This window comes from Mangifera indica, chromosome 3 (genome assembly GCF_011075055.1).
Source record: "Mangifera indica cultivar Alphonso chromosome 3, CATAS_Mindica_2.1, whole genome shotgun sequence".
Classification (NCBI taxonomy): Eukaryota; Viridiplantae; Streptophyta; class Magnoliopsida; order Sapindales; family Anacardiaceae; genus Mangifera; species Mangifera indica.
In genome coordinates this window covers 2,868,455-2,882,657 of record NC_058139.1, presented here as the reverse complement: position 1 = coordinate 2,882,657, position 14,203 = coordinate 2,868,455, and the positions used below count along the sequence as shown (strand labels likewise).

General features: G+C 34.6%; 3 protein-coding genes and 1 non-coding gene across 8 annotated transcripts; 2 read left to right on the top strand and 2 right to left on the bottom strand.

Annotated features, from left to right (window-relative positions):
* Nucleotides 1-3,812: 3,812 nt before the first annotated feature.
* On the top strand, nt 3,813-6,837 carry LOC123211194 (CRAL-TRIO domain-containing protein C365.01). 4 transcript variants are annotated; one of them, XR_006501359.1, is made up of 8 exons: nt 3,813-4,068; nt 4,300-4,452; nt 4,585-4,731; nt 4,974-5,126; nt 5,927-6,049; nt 6,179-6,280; nt 6,398-6,432; nt 6,510-6,837. XR_006501359.1 is itself a non-coding variant. In XM_044629753.1 (7 exons), exons 1-6 carry the CDS (start codon nt 3,940-3,942, stop codon nt 6,254-6,256), a joined length of 783 nt encoding a protein of 260 aa, XP_044485688.1. In that variant the 5' UTR covers nt 3,813-3,939; the 3' UTR covers nt 6,257-6,280; nt 6,510-6,837. The 4 variants fall into 4 exon arrangements, 3 of the variants coding, with proteins under 3 accessions (XP_044485688.1, XP_044485687.1, XP_044485689.1); XM_044629753.1 differs by lacking the exon at nt 6,398-6,432; XM_044629752.1 differs by having other exon boundaries at nt 3,814-4,068; nt 6,398-6,837.
* Nucleotides 6,838-6,901: 64 nt separating this feature from the next.
* LOC123212620 lies at nt 6,902-7,097 on the bottom strand. The gene has a single exon (XR_006501580.1). It is a non-coding gene; the product is annotated as a U2 spliceosomal RNA (small nuclear RNA).
* A 1,003-nt stretch (nt 7,098-8,100) lies between these two features.
* LOC123211193 (heme-binding protein 2-like) lies at nt 8,101-9,343 on the top strand. The gene is made up of 2 exons (XM_044629751.1): nt 8,101-8,333; nt 8,743-9,343. The coding sequence occupies exons 1-2, from the start codon at nt 8,116-8,118 to the stop codon at nt 9,194-9,196; spliced, it is 672 nt and encodes a 223-aa protein (XP_044485686.1). The 5' UTR covers nt 8,101-8,115; the 3' UTR covers nt 9,197-9,343.
* Nucleotides 9,344-10,021: 678 nt separating this feature from the next.
* Nucleotides 10,022-13,044, bottom strand: LOC123211192 (probable apyrase 7). 2 transcript variants are annotated; one of them, XM_044629750.1, is made up of 3 exons: nt 12,916-13,044; nt 11,564-12,804; nt 10,022-10,713 (listed from the first exon to the last, which is right to left on the bottom strand). In XM_044629750.1, the coding sequence occupies exons 2-3, from the start codon at nt 12,708-12,710 to the stop codon at nt 10,169-10,171; spliced, it is 1,692 nt and encodes a 563-aa protein (XP_044485685.1). In that variant the 5' UTR covers nt 12,711-12,804; nt 12,916-13,044; the 3' UTR covers nt 10,022-10,168. The 2 variants fall into 2 exon arrangements, with proteins under 2 accessions (XP_044485685.1, XP_044485683.1); XM_044629748.1 differs by having other exon boundaries at nt 11,564-13,038.
* Between the last annotated feature and the right edge of the window lie 1,159 nt (nt 13,045-14,203).

Here is a 14,203-nt window from a genome sequence, read left to right as displayed (position 1 = left end):
TAATATAATTTTAATAGTTTGATATGAGAAAGCAATTCACTTTTGAATTGAATACATTCAGTTTAACCAATGACCACAGCAGTTTGCTTTTGTTATTCTTTCTCCCCTGTGATTTTCAGGACATGTCATTCTTTCAGAATTTACAATTACCATTTTTAACTGGGAATTTATTACTTAATATTATTATTGCTTCCTCTTTTTGTCTATATGTACTCTTGTTTTGAAACCAAAATTTCACAAGAGTTAGATTTAAACTTCCAGTTTGATCCCCTCCCCATTTAGCTTTCTAAACTGCTTGTTCTGACAATTGTAATGAATGAAGGAATATATAGAACTATTTTCCCAGCGTTTTTACCACTATAAAAGGAACTATTCGTGTACACATATTTTGCACAATTGATGGGCCACATGAAATGATAATGTCAACAAATTTCATGATGAGAAAAATAAATAAATTGCTTTCCAAAGTGCCCAGTTTCTTTTCTTTTCTTTTTTGACTCTTGGCATAATTTTAGAGATAACCAAAGGGCCTAGTAGTGATGATTTCTCTATAGACCAATTTAAATTATGTTTGCACATTGAAAACAAATTGCTTATTAATTAGGTTGATAATTACAACCAATCTACCGGAGTACTGATGCAAATGCAATGGGGGCCATGCAGGCAAAGCATTTATTGACGAGGGCCTGGACTGTGATTGTACAATTTTAATGTCAAGGTCACCGGCCAGAGGTAAATTCAGTCATAGTCAAAGAAAATCAAAGAACCGTAATGCCCAGAAAATTGAATAAGCCACAGGTCTAATTGATAACAGAACATCTTGTCCTATTCCCAAAGTTTCAAACAAGAGTTTGGGATTTTTTTCTTTTTAACAAGTAATCTCATCTCATTCATTTTTTTGGGAGTTAATTTTGAATAAGTAAAACCTTAAGTTTAATAATCTATTTTACAATTTTTGTCTTAAATAAAGACAAATTTTAGATTTTAAAATATTATTAAGAGAAATATAAATTCATATTTTTTTATATATAAATTTTTTTTTTTATCACTTAAACTATTCTTTAGGACATTTTAGGATCATTGAGATTAATTTTCTTTTGAGGGGAATAAAATTAACCCCAGTTGTTGGGAATCTTTGGATTTGGTTCTAAATTCTCCATCACCAAGAGCTTCAACGCAGAGAATATTTTTACCAAAGTGGGATGAAAATGCCTAACTCTTAAGCTAATAACCTCTCCTCTTGTCTTATTATAGGTGAGTAAAGATAAGTATGGCTTAAACTATAGTCAAAGTCATCAATGTTTAGATGGTTTGGCAAGGCTCAACAGATTTTGGGAGCAGAAAGTTATGGGGCCGTAGGTAGATTATCTTTTCAGGGTTCTGGGGTATGGTGCTTCCCACTTTCAAAAAACACGCTCTCCCGCTGGGTTATTATTCTTAATTCATTTCACTCTTCTTTTCAGAAATGCCCACCAACACCTCCTTCATTCATCCACCTCCAAAGAAAGAAAACTGGTGATGAGGTATAAAGTACTGGTCCACACAGACACAGAAATTAAAGTCACTTTCATTATAAACAACTGGCAACAAGAAGATTTTTCACATAGGAATTTTTCTGAGTGGAGGGAGGCATGCTCCTGTGTAAAGTTAGTTGGTCTCAGAGAGAGAGAGAATAGATTCCAATCCAGCCCCATAATCTAGAAATTTTAGTTTACATTTTCTGATAAATATTTTATACTTTGAACGCCATAAGCATCCACCCGTTTTCTTAAATGCTTTGTTAGTGATGTCAAAGGCACTGTAGTCTTCTGATATTGGTGAATAAGGCTGCCATTGCCATGCTTCTGAGGAGGAGTAGACCATTTCAAAGAATCAAGTTGCACTGCAGAGGAATTGGAGATTTTCGAAAACACAAGCTCAAAAAATGATTTCTTAAGTCTTAACTCATGTCGGGGGACTTGGGTTCCAGTTGAAGTGGCGAGGAGAAGCATTTTTGTGTCATCATCTACAATAAGAAGACAAAGAAAACTAAAATTACAGAGTCCTAGTGCATTTTGTGACACTGTCCTATAAAAAAAAACTAATCACTGATTATATTTCATCTCAATAACAAGATGTAACATATTTGATTACAGTACTACACACCACTTAAAATGACATCTAATTGACAGACTATCGATTTGCCTTTCAGATGAAACAAAATTTGGTACCATTCATTGATTAGAAGGCAAGTTTTGAACAGTTGTTTTTTTTTTTCGTGGTAGTGGGTGGTTGAATGTTGATTTAGAGGAAAAATAATGGGTGATGGTTGGAGTTATAGCACTATATACATTATTAGTGCCTGCCGGCCTGCCTATACTCTGAACTTTGAAGGTTGAAGATGGTGACGGGTCAGGAGTCAGGGCCATACGTATAATTTTTGATGTGGATGGAGGCCATGTGAAAGAATACTATATTCATATATAAATAACTTCACTTTATTATTACTTTTTCTATGACTTTTCTCCTACGAATAGAAAGCTGAATTCCAACTTTTTTAAAGCAGCACCAAAATACCTTCATCCCACAAATGCTCATACACTGTTACAGATTCATATTAGCTAGCACATGGCAACAGACATGGTAGATTAATGACTAGGGTTTTTTTCTTTAAATTAAATTTTAAAAACAAATAGGTCAAAAAGCTCCGGCACAAAGTGCATTCAACATCAACTGTTAGCAAATAAAGCAGATATGCAGGCAGGGCATACAAAAACTATTAAAAAATATCTGGTCTAATGCTTTCAGGATGAGCTGAAGTTTAATAAATAATAAATCAAATGAATTTTTGAATGAACAAAGACCAAATATTGGAAGGCATTTGAAGCCTTAAGCTGGGTTCCAACGTAACAAACTTCAGAGGCCCATCTTATGTTGCTGTTGGAATGACACTGTCAAACGAATGCCAACCTAGGAAGAATTAACGACCAATTATTTGTGCTGGAGGCCCGCAAAAGTGATTTTCGGTTGGCGCCAGGTTAGTTATGGGCCTGCTTATTATTCTCTTACTACCTTTGTGTTTCATTTACTGGAATATCGGTAATACGTCCTATGGAGCTTCCCAAAAGCTTTCTGCACCTGGCACTGCAATCTTTTTCTTATCCAAATAAAATATTTATAAAGTAGATGATTGTATGATTTTAAAATAAGATAAAAAATAAAAATAATATTATTTAATTATATGTTATCATATTAGTTTCTATAAAGAAGTTAGCAAGATATAACAACGTATCATTTTCTCAGAAATCACAAAGATAGAGAAAGTAAAAAAAATATTAGTGTTTACGTCTACTATTATGTTCAATTGTCGTTGCCAGAGGATTACATTGAATAATTGCTTAATAAATTATTATGGGCTTATTTGATTGTGCGTTTATGTATATTATTACGTTCAATTGTTGACAATAATACATTGAATAATCAGTGATTTTGAGTTCGGTTATTATATTTTAAGTTTATGGGTTAAACAAATACATGTTTACTATGAACAACCATCCGGATACTTCCTTTATGGGCTAATTGGATTGTGCACTTGTGGGTATGAGTTTTTGGGCCAACCCCATGTCCATCACTCTCAGTATTTATTGGAGGAGTGCTGTTACTCGAGACTATCAAAAGTAAAAAGTCCCATTTTAATTAAAAAAATTATTTTTAAATACACTCTAATATTATATTTTAAAATTAATAAAATTACTTAATACACTCTGAGTACATAATTATTATGTACATAGATGCTTCTATTTTTATTTTAGTCATGAATCGTAATACGAAATTGCAGAATGATTGCATCTAGTAAATAATCGCACCCCGCTTACGTTAAAACGTCGTCGTAACCGCTATCTTCACATCAAAAGAAGCTTCGCGTCCCGACTCTTGGGCCAAGAGCGGCAAGCAACAGAAATGGCGCTTCGCACATGCAATACTTTTCGTTCTCCATTCGTTGACTCAATTAAATTGACAAAGAAACCCATGCGGATCTGCAAATTCTCTGTTAAGAATTCTATTTCTGACCTAAATGAATCTCGGAAGGTACTACACTTCTCTCTGTTTAACATTGATTTAATTTATTTTCCGGGAGGTTAATTATATTTACGACATTTAATATTGCGAGGTTCATGAACCAGACAAGTGCTCTAATTTGTACTCGTGGGGTTTAAATTTCAATTTTGGTCATTATCAACTGGACTCTAAATGGGTTCTAAATGAATGAATCTTTGATTGCTTGTTAGTTGTTATAGTTGATGCCATTGAAATTTGCAGCTGGTTTTGCAAGTAAAAGAGAAGCTTCAAAATGATTATAGTAGTCTCCCAGTTGGTAAAAATGGACGAGATGATGAAGATATGATCCTCTGGTACTTAAAGGACAGGAGGTTTTCTGTTGAAGAAACCGTTGCAAAATTGACTAAAGCCATTGTATCCTTCACCAGAAATTCACCGTTCTTTATACATGAAAAGTTGTTTTCCAACTTGAATTTGTGATTTACCATGATAATTTGTTTAAACTTGCGTATTATAAAGTTTTCTTTCTAAGTTTTGACTTTATAGAAATGGCGTCAAGAATTTAGGGTGTCTGAACTAAATGAAGAGTCTGTGAAGGGTATTGCTGGAACTGGAAAAGCTTATGTGCATGACTTTCTTGATGTTAATGGCAGACCAGTGCTAATAGTGGTAGCATCAAAGCATTTACCTGCGGTAAATTTCTGTGTTGATGTTTTGATTTTCTTTTCATGAATTTCTGTTGACATGCAATCTGAACCTCATAGTGGTTTTGTAGATTAGTATTGCTTTTGCAAATTAGGGTGCTTTTTCTTCAGACAAGTATTTTGCAACATCGAGGTCTTGTTATGTTAATTTTTTAGCTGCAGCAATGGTTAATTTAAGCTGTCCATGTTCTTCTGATATATCCATTATAAGTATTAATTTCAATGCCATAGGTGCATGATCCTGTTGAGGACCAGAAGCTCTGTGCCTTTTTGGTTGAGAAGGCATTGAGCAAGCTTCCACCTGGAAAGGAAGAAATTCTTGGTATATTTGATCTCAGAGGCTTTCGTACTGAGAATGCAGATCTTAAATTCTTAACTTTTATGGTAATCTCTACTAATTGATGCTGATCTCTTGGGTGCTTGTATTTCTTTCCTGACTGCTGGAGCTGCAATAATACACTAGAAAAATTAGTTGTGTCTCTTGAAAAAGGAATAAAGTAAATCATTAATTTCTGTTAATGACATGCTTTTGTTGGCTGCTTTAATGCATTCAATCGTGAGTATTAAAGCAACAAGAAAGTATACATTTTTTTTAAATTACCTAGGTTTGCATAATTCTTTATGTTCTGAGCAAACTACCATTATGGCCATACCAGTAATGTTGCAACTACTTCATCTGAGATTGAATGGGTGGTGGTAATTCTGGATTACTTTCGAGTTTGTTTGAGGGGTAATGTTATGGTTCCTCATTTACTTTATTGAGTCTTTGAAAATCATTACTAACCTGCATAACAAAGTATCTTGTCCACCCGAATCTCTGATGGTTTTGAAGGCCCATTATGTTTACTGTAGTGGGGTCCTTGTTTGAGATGAATTCTTGATACCATGCAAATGCTGCTGCTACTGATAAGCAGATCACTCGTGCCAGAACTAATGAATTTTTCTCTTTTTAATATTTACTAAATTCTCATTTAATCTTATCTCCATCAGTACTTGAACGCACTTAATTGTCCAAAAATGATTGTATGGACCATTTTAACATAATCTAGTTCTCATGGCAGTTTGATGTGTCTTACTATTATGATCAAAACTGGTTGCACGAAGCCCTCTTTCATAACATAAATGTGCGTACCTAGTTGCCTAAAAAATTCCTTTGACCTGATTTTTATTTGTTCTCATGGCAGTTTGATGTATTTTACTATTATTATCCAAAGCGGTTGCATGAAGTCCTCTTTGTCGGAGCTCCATTTATATTTAAGCCATTTTGGCAGCTAACCAAGCCCTTATTGAAATCATATGCTTCATTGGTATGCACCAGTAGTTTTACCTATGAATTTGTTTTATACAAGGAGGCTTCTGCATCTCAGATGTAATTGTTCTTTCTTTTGGAGCTTCACCTTATTTGTTTGCCATTATTATTATTTTTTTTTTTAAAGGTAAAATTTTGCTCAGTGGAGACCGTCAGAAAGGAATATTTTACTGAAGCAACACTGCCAGCCAGTTTCAAAGACTGACTTTATCATGGCCGTTTAGTTTAGGTATTGAGTTTATAATCTTTTTGACAATTATTGGCTATTAATGATGGGAAATGTGCTTACATCCTTTATTGAGTTGCTGGGAATGCACCAATCTTTGATGTTACACTGTCGTTGCAGAAGTGGATTCGGATTTCCCCAGTATGAAGTGGATGGTAGATATTGACAAGCTTAACGGTAAATGATTCAAAAAGTTAGTTTAATTTTGGATTTGCATGCAAAATTTTTGCAGAATCGAGACTTGGATTATTTGAACCTCATCAAAGTATAACCAGAGTTGACAGGCACATGTTTTAAAAGTTGCTCAGCCTTCCCTCTGGAGAGTTATGGACTTCTGGAAATATTAGATGAATTAGACCTTCTCCATGCAAAGAAATCGTTCCATTACCAAAAGAATTTACATCATTTTGCCTAGTAATGAAATTCTACAAAATATCCTTTTGTGAAGAAACCTTTCTAAGTCCAAAATATGTGCAGCCAGCCAAAGTAGGGTTTTCTATTTTTCTTGTTTCAACGACCTCTTTATTTTATCTTGAAGTTCGACGACGTAGAGTTTCACACGTTTAAATTCCTGCCAATCAATTGCTAGGAATGTTAGATTAGAAGAATTAAGACTACGAATTGGTAGGGTGCGCCTGGCCCTTGCAGTAGTGCAAGGCAAGGGCGACGCCTGAGGAACCCAGTAGCAAGCTACCGTTGTGGTTTCTCCCCCTCAAAAAATTAATTTAATATCATGTGGATCAATGATCCACGTATCAGATATTAAACTGATAAGAACAGATACTACACTTGATCTTAGCCAAAAGGCCGAGAAAGGTATGAACTGATCAGTAGTTTGATCTGCATTTTATAATACCCCATCTTCCTTGCTTAATTAATCTGAACGATGTGGGACATAAAACATATTCTTCCATTGCATTATTTGAATAACGCTGTACAAGAGGGTACCCTTCGGCAATCTTCTTGCTCTCCGATTAGTTAGTCTGACTCTGGTTTTACTATCAGAAAATATAGACTAAATTAGGAATTAGCTACAAATTTGTTGAATCGAGGAGGAAATTTTGAAGCAAACTACTGTCTCGAGACTGGGCTTTTGTTCGGCCAACTTTTTGGCCCAACAAATATCTTGACAATATAAGCAATGGGTTTTCAATTTAGAGTAATTACAATATCATTTAGAGTAATAATAATATTATGTGTATAATTTTGTATATAAATAATAATGTATTATTATATAATTAGATACTATTTTATTTTTAATTATTAAATTATATAATAATATATTATTATTTATATATAAAATTGTACACATAATGATGCTATTAACATAAAAAGTTTGATACAAAAATCAGTATGGATATATGTAAAAGCTGAGGAGATAGCTCAAATTTCTCTTTCACATCACTATTTAAAATGCCCTATCAACTTTTACATTCGTCTGTATAGATTTAGCGAAATTTCGTTGTATATCGTATTTTTCCTTTTTGATTGTCCAGTAAGTAATGTGTTAACATTCAAACAAAATGTTCTTATCGATAAAACATGATGAGATTAGGTTACACTACAAATCCACCAGATATTCTTTATTTATTTTTAAAATAGAAAGCAATTAAAGAATATGTCGCTGTCTTACGTCTGATTACAATTTTAACCCTTTATAAACAACGTTGAATACTTGATCTCTGATCAGCAGAAACTTCATAATAAAAGAAGGTGATTACCCCAATTTTAACCGATCATGTATGCACTGTGGATAATGATTTTGACCAGGGACAAATTTGTAAAATTACATAACCTACGCTTTCTTTTAAGAGACTGATTATTTGTTTCGTATATTGATGCTTCTAGGGGAAGAAATAGAGGGAAGGAAGATGTTGATGAAGGTAGTGAGTCTGCTGTGTTTGTTGGTACTTAGCAACGCGATCGAGTCTCCGAAATATGAGGTGGTACACTCAGAATCGGATTTCGATGTCAGACTTTACGCAGAATCCACGTGGATGTCCGCCTCCGTTCGTGAACTCTCCTTCGAGAAGGCCACCTTGTTTGGCTTTCACCGGTAACGCTGAACCCATTTTCTAGTTTTAACTGTTAAGTATATATTATGGTATAATTTGTATCAAATATCAAAATAGTTGTAATCTCTCCGATATTTCGAGAAAAAGGTTATATTTGACTTTAAAATTTATGATCTGTCACTCCAATACTTACTTAATTGAGAATTAAGATGTTGATTAGCAGCCCGTGTTTAATTCAACAGCCTGGTTGTGTTATGGGGAAGACAGTATATCTGATTATTATAAAATATATATATATTTTATAATCAATAAAACTCTGTGCAGAATTGGGTGTATAAATATGATTGGATTTGGATGATATCGATAAAAAATAATACCCAATTATATAATAATACTATATACATAGCATTGCTTTCAAAGAATTAATTTGTTGTGTTTGTGTTCTCAAAGGTTGTTCCAGTTCATTGAAGGTGCCAATCTTAATTACTCTCGGATTCCAATGACATCTCCTGTTGTGACTAGCATAGTTCCTGGGGCTGGCCCTCTTCACTCATCTGCCTACGTTGTGAGATTTTACTTGCCTGTGAGGTTCCAAGCTGATCCACCAACTCCCCTGCCGGAGCTTCATTTGAAGCCTTACGTATGGGGTAGTCACTATGTTGCAGTAAGGAAGTTCTCTGGATATGCAAAGGATGAAAACATTGTGCACGAGGCAGAGCAACTCGCCAGTAGCTTGAGGAGGTCTCCTTGGGCTAACTGTACTGCTTCTGACAGCGCTTATGCTTACTCCATTGCACAATATAGTTCCCCTTTCCAGTTTTTTGGTCGTGTTAATGAAGTTTGGGTTGATGTTGATGCATCCGGAATAGAGAACTGTACAACTGGTAAAATAGCTACATACTGAAAGATTGCAAAACAGTAGCATATATGTATCAGTCTCTGCTTAACAGTAAAACTACTTTCATTTTGTAAAGATTATGGAGTCTGTAAAATAGTCGGTACTTTGTATATTAAACAGGCATTGATATCTATCGGAAATAATATTACTAAATCATAGTGTTCTTTTTTCTTTTTATATTTCATACTGCTTTTTGTTATATGAATTATATGTTACTTTCCGGTTCTCTGTTTATGTTAATTTCCAATCAGGCAATCACAGGCTTGTCTAGTTGCCAATGATTATTGCTGAGAAAATGTTCTTCTGTTTATTGCTAGCCAAGTTGAAAAGCTAAGTAAACGACAAGCCCCCAGTTAGTTAAACTGTTCCGAGACCCAGTTCAGACAAGTTACTGCCTACAGAAGCACATGCATTGGAAGATAAAGACATCCCAACTAACAGAAAATCAGTTATTCATCATTCAATCTCTTGTCGATCACATGTTTTCTTTTAGGAACCAGAAGACTTATAATACTACTCTGTTCACAATTTTCATTCTTCTGTGAAACTTTCCCTCAAGCAAAGACTTCATAATGCTCATAATAATGGCTTTAGCAGGGCTCTTTGAAACTATCAGCAGTCAGGTTGCAGAAGGCTTTGGTGTGCCATGCCCCCCAACGACATTGCATTTAGATCAATCTCTAAATAAAGCTCACAGCATGGTTCCGCAAATCTTGCATCATCAGGTTAAGCATTTTAATATTGTTGCTATCACAAAATTACTCGCATTACCAAATTAAATGCCTTCCTCTCAAAGCCCGCCAAACCAAATAAATGGTTGAAACATGTGAGAAAAGCAAAGAAGCAACATTATGCATGCATTCTTGCAACTCAAAAGCCATACAATACAGTCCAAACTTAAATCAAATATATAGTGTGACCTAAAAGAATGAATGAATTAAGTTGTTATTGTAAAACACTTAATATACTCACTAAATCCTAGTTAGGCCGGCGTTTTGGGTGAACATAAGAAGGCAAAGATACCCCAACATTGGGAGCCTTTTGGCCTGGCATGGGGATCTTGATCTGACTACAATATACAACAGATAGAAGAATGAGAAGGAAAAGAAAAAGATAAATGGGAGAGGACAACACTTCTGCATGCTTTAAAATTGAAAAACTGGTCTGAGCTTCAATAATGCTTCGCCACAAATATCTCCCTTCGATCAATGCCGCACCTAAGGTCCAAGAGAGGTCCCCGGGACCAAATATAATCTCTGCCTCACCAAGGCACAGAGCTTCCTCAATAAGTGATGCCATATAAGGTACCTGGAAACAATGCTGTGCAGCATAGTTTTGGTTTTTGGTATTATAACTCAAGTCAGTCCATGATCTTGAACATAATTGCTTTCCTTTCTCCCAGACTTTTGTCAAATTGGCTCTTGAACTCAAATTTAATTTGTTGTAGACAACAAAAAATCCTGATAAAGCATGAAAGTGCCCAGTTGGATGGGCAATGGATGTCACATTAAGTATATTTCTGCCTGCATAACACAGATGAGATATTGTCAACCATAAACACATGTTCGTCCCCCTCAATGAGATTCAAAGAGAAAGCATCCTACAGACAAAACACATACATTGATTTATTGATAACAGAGTCAAAACCACTTCAAGAAACAGATGTAGAAGTCTGTCAACTTTTTCACATGAATCAACAGCCAAGTTACAGATATGTTTTTCCTTCAAGGGAGTCTTCTCTAATCAAGGACCACTAATTCAAATGTTATTTTGCTACTGGCTCAATATGGAAATTTCACAATCCAAAACCTGGTAGCAGCCTAGCATGCAGAATGAGCAGGCTTTCCTTTTGACAAGGTGAAAGATAAACATAATTCAGCTTCGATGGCCAGTACACACAAGATAATCATAATTTAGCTCAATGTACAATATTTAATTGTGGTATTAAAGTATTTAAACCAAAACCTCTTTATGAATAGCCCATTTGACCACTGCCAAGCATTCCCAGTAACTAATTAAATTTCCACCATAACAAACGCTTGTTTGGAGTTCCAATTATAACCAAATTATTCTCAAGTAACACTTGCTAATATGCTTGCGACTTGCAAGAGAAGCGTACATACCTAAACAGGGCAGACCTTTTTTCCCACAAACTGATAATATTTATGTAATCAAGTTGGCAACCCTTCATACGTCTGAACCAAATAGCTATCCTTAAGACACCTTGATAAAACTATTGAATTGGTATTTTCAATAATTATGGCATGGCTAACCTCATCAAAGGAAAATACAGAAGCTAACAACTTGCAATTTATAAAGATATATGAAGATTGCATGGTAAAAGAAGAGAGGTAATGGGATCTACAAACTTACCGCTAGAATATGACAAGCCTGCTTTACAGTTTTTACCAATTATCGGGTGTGACCACTCTAATTTGCTTGAATTGATGGCAACAACCCTTGCAAGCCCCCGACATTGCTCCCAATTCGGGTCCCCAACCAGATAGATGGATGCGGGATTTGTTCTCTGAATTTGACCACTAAAAATTTCCTGATCACTGATATTTTGTTGAGCACAAGCATAGCAAGTATAATTTTGCACAAAATCAGATTTGAGACATGGATGCTTGATTTCAACTCTGTCACTGGTACCTTCTTTGGGTGTCTTTAATTGGCTGAGAATGGCAACTGTCCTATCAAATGCCTCGTTCAAACCAAATGCTGGCAGAGAATATGCTAATATTCGATGTTCAATCAAGCCAATCTCAGATCTTATTAAGTGTTTACCATCACCTATCACATCATGTTCCATCACTACCTGCAATGATGAACCTCCAAGATCAAGAAGTCCGGAGGTGGAAGTCCTTGAGGAATTTGCAAGGGTCCCCAATTTATAGTTCAAGGCAACCCACCCATAGTAAGCTTCCTCTTTCCCACTCAAAACCTTTATCCAGCTTTTCTTATACAAAAATGACTGTTCCTTTAGAACAGCCTCAACATCATCCAAGACCAACCTGGCATCCTCATCAGCCAACCTCCTTAGTCCAGCGGTAGCTAAAACAAATATAGGAGTATCACCATGTCTCTCAAGGGGTACCAACCTTTCTGCCCATAAAATTAATGATTCCAAAGATGCTCTCACACCTGAAGCATTACCAACAAACTTATCCAAACCAGGCTCAGTCTGCAGACAGTGGTACTGACAAGAACTTCTCCCAATTGATCCCTTGGTCGAGTTATCTGGATATGAATGCATCAGAATAGGAAGGTTCTCACTTTCTACATATTTTATTCTCCACTCATAAACATTTACTCGTGTTCCAGTGCTTCCACAGTCCACAACAACAGTATAGTACGATCTACTTAGAATGTTACCACTTGGTTTAAACACAAAATAACACCCAACAAAAAACAACACTACAACTAAAAGAAAAATACAAACTTTCAAGACCCCTTTATGTTGAGTAAATGCATTGATAGAGAACTTATGTTTGGAAGGAGATTTGGGTTCCATTCTCATATTACTAAAGTTTTCGGCTCTTCTTTACTTAAGAACTCAGTTATGCTGAAATTGCGAATGACCCAAATCATATCAACGACTATCAAATCTGGAACTGAATTTAAGCAATGAAGGATGCTAGAAATCAGATCATGAATCAAAGAACTGCTTGTTAAATTCGATATCAGTTCCAAAAGAAAAAGGATAATTTTCAAGAAAAGAGTACCTCTCTGAGTCTCCGCCAGACGAATCACTGCGTACTGTTCACTCTACTTTTCTCTTGGTCTCGAGAGATCATGGAGTGCCCAGAGAAATAACAGCTGGAATCTGAATTTTTGAGCGTTACATATTTTCCTTGAATCCATTAATTAATTTGATACTAAACAAAGAAAATATAAGGCCAAAGGGCAATGTCCTACCCGAAGTTTTTGTTTACTGTCAAAAAACACCCTAACAGTTCACAAACCTGAACACCGATCCATGATCTAATTGTTGATAAATTTTTCCAGTAAAATTATTATTTTACTATTAATATTAAAAAATATAAAATTTATTAAAAAATTTTCTTAGATTTTAAAAATTAAAAATTTCACTTTTACCTAAAGTTTTTTAACTTTAAAAATAACATTACACTCCTCTAAAACCTAGAGTTTATTTTCTTTGACGATCATATTTAATCATTGAAGACTCTCTTTTAAACCCAAAATCGTCATCATCTCTTTCAAGTGCATCATGTATTATAGAATCGTTTGGATTAGATGAATCTAAATGATGCCTTTGTTGTCCAACTCCGAATCCATGGTGCTCTAGCTTCAAACAACATCCTATTGTCATTTTGGCCATTGATTCTAGTCCAAAGAACCAGAAACAAGGCCAGTATTTTTACTTTTGGCATTAGTGTGGGGGTTGTTGTTGCTGCTACTGATACTCCAATAAGTGTATCTACAGCATTAGGGTTAGTAACTTAGTATTGTCGATGAAGCTTTGATGCCAATCATGCCGGGACGAACTTGGAGGTCTTGTAGAGTGAATCAAACTCTCTTCAGGCAAATGATTAATGGGGTTTACGCTCTTCTCTCTATTATCTATTTGGTAAAAATTTGTTTGAGATTATAGTAAAACTCAATGGAAAATAGTCTTTTGGTCAACAACTATGACGATTTTCTATCCAAAAATATTATTTATCATTTATATATTTTTTATTTTGAATTACATTTTAAATAAATTTAATGCACGGAAAATAAAATATAATAATTAAATAAATTAAATTTTAAGTTAATATTTGTATAACACTTGAATGTAATAAATTTCTTAATTTTATTAAAATGTGAAATGAGAATTTTTAAAATTTGTAAACATAGGTTGCAATATGATTTGTATAAAAAAAAAAATCAGGGTTTTCATATATATTTTGGTCTTTTAATTTTGTTTCCTAATTTTTTGCACCCAAAGTTATCTTAACAAATTCGTCGATATTTTATTAATATAATAGAAAAAAAATTTAATTTATTCCC